This window comes from Colletotrichum chrysophilum, assembly GCF_026319265.1.
Source record: "Colletotrichum chrysophilum strain AFK26 chromosome Unknown scaffold_88, whole genome shotgun sequence".
NCBI lineage: Eukaryota > Fungi > Ascomycota > Sordariomycetes > Glomerellales > Glomerellaceae > Colletotrichum > Colletotrichum chrysophilum.
In genome coordinates, this window is record NW_026517375.1 from 53,875 (window position 1) to 65,951 (window position 12,077).

Sequence of the window (12,077 nt, forward strand, 5' to 3'; positions counted from 1 at the left end):
TGATGAAAGTCTAGAGTCTAGCCTCCATTCCAGAACACCCTGCCTAGGAGGTTAGCTGAAAGCTCAGCCCGAGACCTGCCACCATTCTCTTGAAGCCACCATTCCAGACGGAAGCGCGGAGACGTCGCCAAGGGTCTCGGGCGACAACGTTTAGCCTCATGCGGATGACTCACGCTAAAAGACTTGGCTTCGTACGATAACCCACAACGAGGGGTTTTAAGGACAGTAAATTCTGCCCGTACTGAGATATAACGTCCTTGAGCAGACTCTCGAAGACTTCAATCGTTTCACCGCGCATACTTGATAACGGTTACACGAACAAGTGATGATCTCACCATTACCATAAAGGAAATAATTTAGCAAAACGTTCACATGCAATTGGGTATTTTTTCTACCTCATCGTGTTCTTTTTCCCCATTCATTTTTCAGCGCTCTCATGCTAGCCTCAGGTAAGGCTTCTCGCCCGCCACCAATTCTTGAACGTGGACGTGCCCATTGGTCTTAGTCAATGTCGGAGGCTCAACGGCCTGGTTCTGTTGCAAGTTATCCAACGAAATGAAGCCTCCACGGACGCAGTCTGCCTCGAAGCCCTTCGCTCTCAAAACACTGGCGGCAACCCGCGCGTTGTTTCCGTTGTAGCAGAGGAGCAATATCGGCTTTGAGCGATGCTGCTCCATCTTCTTTCCAATCTCGCTTGTCGGTTCGAATGTTGCTTCCAGTTTAAGCCACAGGGTTTCAAGAATCTTTGCGTCCGAAAAGGGCTCCCAGTCCTTTGACTCCACAACGGGAACATTTTCGGACCCGGGAATGTGATGTGTCTGATAATCCTCTTGGCGCCTCAAGTCAACGATGACGGTGTTGGGGGACCTCGGGATGAGGGACGCGCTGCTCGTATCCACATATCGAGGCGTGCTCGGCAGCTTCTCGCTGAGCTCGTTCGGGATTACGCTTTCGGGAATGTGCATGAACGCCTCCGCAGGCTCCTTCTCCCATGCCTCATCATACCGGTGAAGGTCCACCTTTTGGAGATTCTGAGTGACTGTCAGCAATGTGGACTCCGTGAGGCTCGCCAATCTTGCGAATTTGGGTATTCACCTCGTTGTGGATCGTTGGGAAATGCTCAGGGCCTAGCTTGGCGAAATACTCGTCGATGTACTGGTATGGAAGGTCGCAGCATACGAAGACGCAGTGAATCTCGCCATTCTCGCCGGCAAGCTCGCTCAACGTGCCGGCAGCCTTGCGCTGGTCGAGGAACTGGAAGAGCCCCTTGAGGTTGAACCCAGAAGAAGGGCCGCAGACGATGCCCTCCCTAGTGAGGTTAAGAGAGTATGAGTAGGAGTCATGCGATCCAACGTGCTCGATGTGGTCGACAGCAGCTCTCCACGGGAATTCCACGGGCTGGAGAAGTGCGTATGAGCGCGGGCCCGGCACACGGTCGCCAGCAGCTGTGCAAACACCAAGACGATACACAGAAGGCTTGTTGTCCTTGAAGTACGTTCCGAGACCGGTCATGGTTCCTGGAAGTTGGATGTCAGTTCGAAGTGTGGTTTCGTATTCAAAGGTTTGGCCAACCAGAAGTTCCCATGCCGGCGCAGATAAGGTTGATTTCAGGCAGCTGTCTGAGGATTTGAGGACCGGTCCAACGGATATGTGACTTCCAGTTCTACGAAATTCGTCAGTCGTGAACTGAGCAAGCCATCCTTTGACCACTCACATCGTCGTTCTCATATTGGTTCGGGTTCATGGCCGTTTCTGACTTCTCGCCGATATCCTTCGCCGCTCGAATACCGCCTCTGGGGTCTGCAGGTTCGGGTTGTGATGGGCCGCCGAACAAAGTGCTGGGAAAGGCACCGAGTTAGCTAAGCTGGTCTTTGGTGATCCCTCCTCGAAGAGATGGAAGTGCGTAATTAAGGGAAAGCGGTTCGTGACTTACATATCCAGTCCGAAGAATTGCATCAACCTCAGTTTCGCCTGACTTGTCTTGTTGCTGAGGTATGCTCTAACATCCGAGTTTCCGTAGTAGACTCTTGAAATCAACGACATCGAGATGACCGTCGATCCGGAACTATACTCAACCACCGTCTCGGTCTTGCCAGGCACAACACCCTTTTGGAGCAGGTTCAGTGCTGGCATAGCCTTGACGTTGTTGGCGGGATGCATCGACATCATCTTGGCGTAAATTCGGACTCCATCGCTGCGGTATGGGTTGAGACAATCGGGGATCTCGACAAGAGGTAGAGGAGGAGCAATATCCGGGTTGAAATAGTCCTTGACGGCGTCAGGACCTTTATAAACGTTAAGATGGTTGACCTCTGCCATGATTAAAGACATACTCTCAAGTCGTTTGGAGTAGTAAGAATAAAGTTATTGATCCTGCCCGGGTATCTGGTTGAGGGAACCTGATAACGGAAGTCTGGCACAAGGAGATTTATATCTGCAAGATCAACTGCTGCAGAGATTCACCATTCTTGGTACGCACTAGGGCGCACAAAGTAGGCTGACGCACGAGCTGAAGTCACATCGACACCGGATGAACAAGAGAATCGGGGAAACCCCTCCATGGGGTTACATTTGCCGTAAATGTTCTCACTTTGACATGGGATAAACATGCGTGAAATCGACATGACTCTGACGATGGAGTCTCGAAACGTGTCAAATGACGCCCGTTACGGCAGGCTGGGGAACCGATTACTTGCGCTAGTATCTGGGCGGGCTTCTCCGTCCTTCTTTAGGGCCTGGGGATTGCGTCCATTCTGAGCATGATTGGCTTGTGATCCCGAAACTAGCACCAAGCCCTAAGCGTGTCGACATCACGAAACGCGACGTTGAAGACGATTGATCGACGCAGCGCTCATCAAGGTCGGCTGCGAGCCTGCGGCGTCTCGATGGCACCATGCAACGCTCATGTCGGTCAGCCAGGGGGGGCCGCGTCGCCAATTTTTTCCTGGTGATCTATTATGAGAAGGTTGCAACGTCGAGTGTCGTGCGCAATTCATAGCTTCAGACGCAAATTATCGCAAAGATGCCGCGTAGCCGCGAGGGGCATTTTTGGAGTCGGCTGATTCGACGATGTTATATAAAAGCCCTGTAGTTGAACGCTCTAAGAGAGAGAGTTTGAGCTGGTTTTTCGGGAGGTTCCCCAGTTGAGCTTGTTTCACGGGAGCAACCCGCAAGGGTTCTTGTTTCCGTCCTAATCCCTGTCAATTGCCCAGCGCATCAGACCCTCTAGACCGGGGGTTGCCTCCACTTACCGCGATGACGATCGTAGGATTCAACAATAGTTCAGACTTGGCGGCCGGCAGTCTAAGGGCAGGAAACAAGGGTCTCTGTCCTCTCAATGGCCCTAGAACGTCAAGCAGTAGCGAGAATGCTTATTTGGCCGATTACCCGGATGGCCAGCGTTCGGTCTCCGATGTTTGGCACCGATCCCGGCCGTGTTTTCCTACTTCAATTTCCTGTGCTCTTTTGCTTTGATTCCAGCCGCTGCATGCGAAATATTCTTCGGCTCATGCTTTGAATGATCAGCTTCCAAGTTTGTCGCCAAAAATATCCCTCATCATGAAGGAAGAACAGCCGAGCGGAGTCCTCGCTTCAGACGACCCGAGGAATTCGGCGATGGAACAAGCCAACTCGGACAATGGTAGCAAGACGCTGAATCAGTCTGACGAAGAGAAGAGCACCGTTCATGTCTTTAATGAGCAGACGAATTATGTGCGGTCAAGGACAATCATTACGGTAAGTTGAGTGAAGAAAAGACGTGAGAACTATGCTGATGGCTTTGCGACGCTTAGATCTTCCTGGCTTGTGCCACCGTTGATCTGGTGGCTCTCATGGACCAGACAACATTGGCCGCCAGTTTGAACATCATCGGCAATGCTCTCAACTCTAGCAACCAGACCGCTTGGATTGCAAGTGGCTATTTCATGTGAGCCTCTATCGTACGAAGGGGTCATCAATCGCTAATTCCAAGATTAGAACGTCGACTACAGGTCAACTGTTGTATGGCCGATTGTCTGACATTTGGTCTCGCAAATTTATCTTATTGATTGGTCTTGCGATATTCTTCACTGGATCTCTAGCCTCTTCCGTTGCAGCGACCGGCACGCAGCTCATCGTATTTCGAGCTTGGACCGGTATTGGCGGCGGTGGGCTCATGACCGTGGCACAGATGATTGTCAGTGATGTGGTTCCCCTGAGAGAACGAGGAAAGTATCAAGGAATTCTGGTGAGCAACAAAACCTTTCGCAAAGATATTGTGTCTTGCTGACAACCTCGCCAGGGAGCAGTTGTGGCGATTGCCAACGGTATTGGTCCTGTTATCGGCGGCGCTTTAGCTTCGCAGTCACGAGACTCCTGGAGATGGATATTCCGTCTCAACATGCCGCTGACCCTGCTGTGCACTGTCTGTGTTGTCTTCTTTATGCCACTGAGAAAGGTGGAAGGCGATTGGAAAATGTAAGTTCTTCACCACGTCCGCTTTTTTGTCTGTTGCCGTGAAGAGTTGCTCAGGTCCGTGCGAATCCAGGAAGCTCAAGGCAGTGGACTTCGTCGGCAGTGGCTTAGCTTTGGCTGGCACTTCAGTTCTGATGCTTGGTCTGACATGGGGTGGCGGCGAGTACCCATGGAACTCAGCGCATGTCATAGCCACAATTGTTGTTGGCTTCGTCGTCTGCGTTGCTTTTGTGATGTGGCAGTGGAAGGGGGCCAAGTTCCCACTCGTTCCTTGTAGGTTTTGACTGTCCTTCGTCGTGAAATATCTTCGCTGACTAGCTTTAGTGCATATTTTCAAGTCTAAGATCGTCAACGGCGCCTGTATTACCATGGCTATCAACGGCTGGAACTTCGTTGTGCAGGTCTACTACATCCCAGCCTTCTATCAACTGGCGTACAACTACTCAGCAACCAAAGCTGGCGCTATGCTGCTTCCCGTCACTCTGACACAAACCTTGTTCAGCACACTGTCTGGTCTCGTTGTTCATAAGGTCGGTCGATACAGGGAATGCATCCTCCTTGGCTGGGTGATGTGGGCTGTAGGCGTCGGTCTCATGTCTACCTTGGATGAAAACTCTAGTGTTGGCAAGCAAGTAGGGTACTCCTTACTCATTGGAGCTGGTGTTGGCAATACTCTTCAGCCGTAAGTCTTTTCCGATGTGTCGTACCCTGGGCTTCGCTGAAATTTCCGACAGCGCCTTGATTGCGATCCAAGCAGGTGTTAGCCGCAGAGACATGGCCGTAGTAACCTCGTTCCGCAAGTGAGTCATGATGCATTATGAATCGAATGATGTTGCATACTCACATTGTTTTTAGTTTTATCAGAAACCTTGGAAGCACGATTGGTTTGGCAATCTCGGGTACACTCATGTAAGTATCTCTATTTTGATGGCTGTCCTCTTGCTTGCCTGATGGCTAATGACACAAATTAGTAACAATATCTTGTCAGCAAGCATCGCTGGTCTTGGTCTGGCAGATGATGAAGCCAGAAGACTTCTTGCCAATCCCCAGCATGTCCTGTCAGAAATGTCTCAAGCCGACGCAGATCAGGCAAGGGCTGTCCTGCTGCCAGGTTATCGAAAAGCATTCCGCATCATATTCCTCGTCATGGCTGGGCTTGCTTCGGTGGCATTTTTTGTTGCATTCTTCCTGATGCCACAGGTAGAGTTGAGCCGACCTGACGACAAGGATTTGAAGGACGCTGCACGCAAGACGACGGAAGAGAAAAAGGCCGAATCTTAGTGGTTAACTAACCAACTTGGCGGCATTTGAGTTGCATTCTTGATGTGAATGTGCGCCTGGGTTACTCGCCTAGGCCTCATTGGATGCAGGGTCATAAAGTTTCATAATGATATATTCTTATTCCAGTACAATCTTCCTGGTCTGTGATAGCATATCTCATGGGGATGTTTTCGTTTTGTCCTTCCATTTTCTTTAATTTAAATACCAGACATTGCCAGAGCAAGATGAATCGGTAGAATCAGTACCTACATGCATCAGTTTTCTCCATGAGCATTCACAACGGTAGCGACCCACTGGTGTTTTGATCTCTCTACAACGGGAACCTTATCACTCACATGTTTCTGCAGGCTGTAGAAGACACTATTGCTACATATCCATCTGAGTCCGTAATCCCTAAACTCACTAGTCACTCGTAGTGCTTTGCACACCCCGACCATGGGTGGCAAACTTCTCATAATTTTGCCCTGTTCTCGTAGGCCCCGGGATTTTGATTCCATGGAAGAAGAGATGTTGCCCATGCAGAGTGGCCTTTGTTTCGAGACCTGACACTTTCCCAGTCCACGCGACGTATTGAGCGAGCTACTTCAGCAGGATTGTAGCCGAGACGCCCCCGTCCGTCATCTTCTGGCTTGATGTCGTTCAGTCTGGGGGCTACTTGATTATCGAAACGCTTGTAGATAGTGACCACAGTAGCACCACCCAATCCCATGTTATGTTGAACGCAGTATTTCGTACCAGGCACTGATCGCGAGGCAGCCCATCCACGCAAATGCCAGACTTTTGTTTTGGAGGTGTTAGTAAGCTATTCAGACCCTCATCAACTTCGTTTCAATACATACCGAGTTCGGCGCACTGGGCCAAGCCTGTCGCACCAAGTGGATGGCCCTTCGAAATCAGTCCGCCACTGGGGTTAACAATCCACTGTTTCCCACTTGGAGACGGACGACCATCTGAATTGTAGGTAATTCCACCATCTCTGACCAGCTTCCAGCCCATTCCTTCGTCCGCAAGTCCCAACCCCTCCAAAGCGCACATCTCATTCGTGGTGAAGCAATCATGAAGCTCTATCACAGTGGCGTCCTCCGCTGTTATCCCGGCTTGTTCGTATGCCTGGGCTGCAGCCTTCCGCGTCATGTCTGATCCTATCAGCTCGATAGCACTAGCAGATTCATACAAACTTGAAGCATCTGTGACGAGTGCCTGCCCCGCAACCTGTACCGCACCCGACTTCAAAAAGGGGTGGGTCTTTAAGAATCTTTCCGATACAATGACAGCCGCGGCCGCTCCAGTCTGTCGCATAGTCTGTTAATAGAGCCATTCCGTCGGTTGGGAGGATGCATAAGATCGGGCGAGAGAACTTACTGACGACGGGCAGCACTGTAATCGAGTGATGTCTCCAGAAACAGTAGGACTGGCCAATACGTCTTCTGTAGTGACTTCTTTAGACAACTGACTGTATGGGTTCCTCACCCCGTGTGACCGGTTTATGGAGGTAATGTTTGCAAAGTCTCTCTTTTCTGCTCCAAATGGTGCATACATCTGCAGGTATTCGGCTTGGGCATTGGCGTAGAGTTGCGGCGTCCATCCAGGAGACGGCTTTCCACGGTCTTGTTCCGGAATCTGCGTCTTCGAAAGATCCAGGATTCGGGATAAAGGATTGGTCCTGTCTTCAAAGACTTGTGGTAGTGGCCCAGGGTACATCTTGTCAAACCCAACGACAAGAACACAATCAGCCGTTCCCGACATAATGGCTTGATTAGCCAACCACAATCCTGTGCTGCCAGAGCTGCAGTAGTTGCTGACATTGAAAATTGGTATTCCGGTCATCCCAAGGCCGTAGAAAACTCTCTGAGCGCAGGTAGAGTCCCCAAAGACATAGCAGCCGATTCCTTGGTCCACCTGGTCGTAGTTGATTCCAGCGTCAAGGAGAGCCTTCACAGCTGCCTCAACCCCGAGGTCAAAATAGTCTGAGTCAGGGTTTGTCGCAATAGAAGCAGATTTCTTAGGGGAGTTGAATGTTGTCATCCCGACACCAACAACGAATGCCGGAGTTGTCATGGTGAGATACTGCCGAAGTGGAGATCCAAAAGTATGTAATGACGACCTAGCAGATGTTTGAAAAGGGCAATGTTAAACTCAGGTCTAACGAACGTAAATGAGTTCATGAAAATAGGGCAAACAGGAGGGAGATTTACAGATCATGATAGACGAGATTTAAAATGTACCCATGAGTGAAACTGACGCTATAACACCCGACAACTGGTTGACTTGGAAAGCAATAGCCGACACTGTCAAGGTATTTCCGAATGCAAAATATCATTTTTGACAGTTTTAGACCAATAAAAACTCGGTATCGTTCATCACAGAAATACCGGAAGGCGAGAGAGCGGGGTTCAGCACCTGTGCAATATGACGCGACACCCGATACACGACACGCGACGACAAATGTCAGGCAGCCGGGCCTGCGCCTGATCCACCAGAATTATGGGAACTTTCATTTTCAAAAGAATTAGATTAGGTGCCATAGCACGGGATTGGCATACAAAAGCCAAATGCATTGGATACGTAGACTAGGGACTGTTGTAGTTTTGGCAACTTGTCCTCGGGAGACACCCGAAGAGGCACGAGAGGGAGACGAATGAGCCGAGAAACTGCTTTGAATGATCATGAACTAATTTCAGAGCCATTGTACTTATCATACGCCAATACTTGGCATCATTAGACTGGTTCTATTGTATGCCACCGGACATAGGCCCGCCAGCAAATTAGCTTCAAATCTAATTAATGCACAATATGCAAGATACGTGACAGTTTCTTCAAAAGGCCTTGGACGACCAAAATAAATAGTGCCTAGTTGAATTCAAGGAACCCACTTCGTAGCGTTAGTTCCCACAAGCTTCCTGTTGAGACGCATGTAATGCCATGACAGCCCGAATGAAAGCAGTGCTCCAGCTAGCACAAACGCGGCATTAATGGCATGTCCCAACCGGTAAAACGGTTTGTCCTGGGCGCGATATATCCAGACTCCTATGATCTGACCTGGCCCCGTGAATGCAATATTAAGTCCGGACGCTAACGAGCCAGCCGTTGTGTTCCGCACATTGTCGGACACCCAAGCGCAAAGAGACGGCAGTCCTGCGAAGGTTCCAGCCGTGCTGATGCACAGAAATGCATATCTTGTCGCGTAGCTTTCGCCTGGCAGAGTTGCTAGACCGAGTCAGCATTTTATGAAGTTGTCTAAACTAGTACATCATAGTCGCCCGACGACGAACAACAGAAGAAAAGGAGACTTGATATGGAAGGAAGTCTTATGATCAAGAAGCGTACCTTGAATGAGGAAAGAAATTGCGCTCATGCCTAACATACTCCCTGCAACAATCCCTCGTGACTTCTTGCGATCGGATAAGACTCCAAAAGCAAGGGTGAAAACATACGCTATAGCATAGGGAGGGACTGTAAAGAGTTGAGCTTGCAAATCTTTATACCCAAGTCCGGAGACGATGGTGGGGGCAAAAAGTGACAGTGAAGACACAGCTACACCCAGACAGAGATAGGTAAAGTAGTGTACCCATAGTCGTAGGTCCTTAAGAGTTTCTTTGGCGTCAGGCCAATTCAACTTAGCATTGCTTCGGGATGCACGTCAGTGACAGCCCAGAAGTCATTCCCATGAACATTTTGGCTTACCCTTTCGAACTGTTTTCTCCTAGCCGCTGAATCTGGAAACTCTTCTCTTCGTTTGAAAGCCATTTGGCGCTCTCCGGATAACTCGGCATGAAGAGGAAAACTGCGACACCCATCACCACTAAAAGGACCACCAAGGTTAGCACCCAATCTAATCGTAACCAATAGAGCTTTAGAAACCTACCCGATGGAACACCTTCGACAATGAACAGCCATCTCCAACCTTCCAATCCGCGTAAACCGTTCATGTGACCCACCCCATACGCAATAACCCTTGAAACAGCGTCAGCTCGAGTCATAGAACAATCTGGTCTCGCGAGACATACCCTCCGAAAGCACCGGCAAGGGTGGCACTTCCGAGGAAAATGGCTATGCGAAAGGCACGTTCCTCGGGTCTGTACCAGAAGCTCATGTAGAAGATCATTCCAGCAAACACCCCTGATTCGAACGCTCCGAGAAAGAATCGGAGAACCGTGACGGAGGCAAAGCTGTTGGCGCCACCGATGCCGGTACAAAAGCTGCCAAATCCGATGATGAGGAAGCCTAGCCATCTGTACGAATGATAGTCGTGTCAGCCATAAACACCCTGCAGAGTTTTATGTCTGGTGTTCCATTCGAACCTACTTGTTTGGTGAAAACACCTTCAGCGCCAGGTTGCTTGGAGCCTCGAACACCGTGTAGGAGACAAGGAAGACCATGAGGGCAATTGTGTACTGGTAGTTGGTCATACCAGTCGAATCGAGAAGAGAGCCTCCAGTGGAAGAATTGAGGATCTTTGCATTGCCTTGATGATATCACAAACATAGGCATGTGTTAGTCCTTGTCTTGCGGCCATGGGTGAAGGGTGAGTCGTGACCAACCTATGTTCGATCTATCCAAGTAACACAGTAGGTAAATCAGTGCCGTAAATGGCATCAGCCGAATATCAATTTTGCGCACAATCCTGATCCATGTTTATCAGTCATCGTATCGCAACCAGTCCTTCATGAGATGCCCACCTTCTCTCCATGTCTTTGTCCGAAGAGAGAGCTCTCGGTGAACGAGGAGTTTCGACATCTTCCAGCATCTCCACATCTTTCTCTTCATTCTTTCCGGTCCGTATCTTGTTGGCCATAGTGGCGTTTTCCAAGAGACTTCGATTGGAACGTTCACTATTTGGATGAGCAGATAATATCGATTTGACCTCAGACAGGCATGCATCAAAACACAATTTTTGTGTGAATTGATTCTAATGTATGAGGCGAGTAATGATAATTTTCAACCCGCAGACATTATTCATTGTGCAAGGAGATGCCGCAAGAGTATGCAGTCTATCATAGGTGGTCTTTGATGGGGCTTGTTCTGTCGGGAAAGCTGATGCGAGAGCCGATACACGACGAGGGGTATGAGGGGTTCGAGGGGTTCAAGTTACCGAAAGCGGCAATGCTATCGACCGTTGCATATCGGCAGTTGACCAGCCCAGGCTAATATTTGCCTCGAATTATTCGTGTTATTTTCAGTGATCTGTGACGTGCATCTTTCTCTCTTCTCCTAATTTTCTCCCTTCATTTCTGACGTTCGCGGAACCATGGAACCTCTATCTATCAGTCAAGACCGATTGTGAGGTCCGCGTACATTGAAAATGGCAAAATGAGATTTTCCCATTGACTAGTCAACCGCTACTCTACAAACCTCAACGTAACGGTTCTTGTGCAAACCTATATGATGTAGAAGTGGCACCCAAAGATCTCTTGACTCAAGTATTTCCCATCCACACGAGCACCGGTGCTTTTCTGTCTGTCAACAAGAGCTCTGAGTAACTCGGACACTTTGAGGGCATTCTGTGCACCCTTTCTGTCCAGACGCGGAGACTGAAGTCTGCCGGCATCCTCGTCACTGGAGTCTGTCTCGCAAATTGGCTGTAGCTCTCCCAGCGCCCTGAGCTGACGGACAGTCCAATCTTGCTGCATAGGGTCTGCCACTTCGCAACCAAAAAGATAACAAGTCCACATAAGCCCTGGATGTATCACATTATCTGACTGGCGGGGGACGTCTGCATCAAATGCAACATCTGTTGCTGCCTGCCCGACGCTGCGACGGAGCATGTCTCCCGTCTGTTTCACGGCTTTCCTTGCAATGGCCGTATGCTTCAGGGACCAGAATGCAACTCGGTGAATGTAGAGAAAATGTGCCCAGAAGGTTGCGATGTAGACGCTGAAAAGTTGCTCCAGCCTCTTGGCAATGCTTTCGCTCACAAACTGCTTCAGTTGGTGTGCACAGAGATTTAATATTCCTGGCCTGTGCTTCCACAGTTCCTGCAGCTCTTCTTCATAACCTCTGCAGGCGGTAATGACCTCATACTCATCCTCAGGTGTCTCACGTATTCTGTGATGGCGATCGTGACATCCGATGCGTCTGGAGTATGCTTGTGACTTTATGTGAAACTCAAGCGCGGGTTGCAAGATGATGTTGAAAATATCCGCCCTGATGACCCTTGGCGACGGTGACAGTGGTGGTTGTGACGACAGCAGATAAGCTAGACGATTCTGGGAAGTCTTTGGGTACCCATTGACTCTTGCGCCGTCGTGAGAAGAAGGCTCCCAGCTCTCTACAGACATCTCGCCGTCCTCATCATCAACGTCTTCATCAGGAGGCTTTGTAGGTCTTGGTTGCAAAGCCACTCT

At 49.7% G+C, this 12,077-nt stretch overlaps 3 protein-coding genes across 3 annotated transcripts; 1 reads left to right on the plus strand and 2 right to left on the minus strand.

Annotated features, from left to right (window-relative positions):
• Positions 1-434: 434 nt before the first annotated feature.
• Positions 435-2,319, minus strand: COL26b_009278 (uncharacterized protein; the record flags this gene model as incomplete). Its single annotated transcript, XM_053182010.1, has 5 exons — positions 435-1,031; positions 1,096-1,517; positions 1,573-1,663; positions 1,715-1,838; positions 1,934-2,319. 5 exons carry the CDS (start codon positions 2,317-2,319, stop codon positions 435-437), a joined length of 1,620 nt encoding a protein of 539 aa, XP_053034017.1.
• Positions 2,320-3,558: 1,239 nt separating this feature from the next.
• COL26b_009279 (uncharacterized protein) lies at positions 3,559-5,733 on the plus strand (the record flags this gene model as incomplete). Its single annotated transcript, XM_053182011.1, has 10 exons — positions 3,559-3,735; positions 3,792-3,925; positions 3,976-3,989; positions 4,080-4,225; positions 4,280-4,455; positions 4,526-4,725; positions 4,777-5,134; positions 5,187-5,252; positions 5,308-5,361; positions 5,424-5,733. The coding sequence occupies 10 exons, from the start codon at positions 3,559-3,561 to the stop codon at positions 5,731-5,733; spliced, it is 1,635 nt and encodes a 544-aa protein (XP_053034018.1).
• A 3,976-nt stretch (positions 5,734-9,709) lies between these two features.
• COL26b_009280 (uncharacterized protein) lies at positions 9,710-10,142 on the minus strand (the record flags this gene model as incomplete). The annotated part of the gene is made up of 2 exons (XM_053182012.1): positions 9,710-9,965; positions 10,039-10,142. The coding sequence occupies 2 exons, from the start codon at positions 10,140-10,142 to the stop codon at positions 9,710-9,712; spliced, it is 360 nt and encodes a 119-aa protein (XP_053034019.1).
• Positions 10,143-12,077: the final 1,935 nt, after the last annotated feature.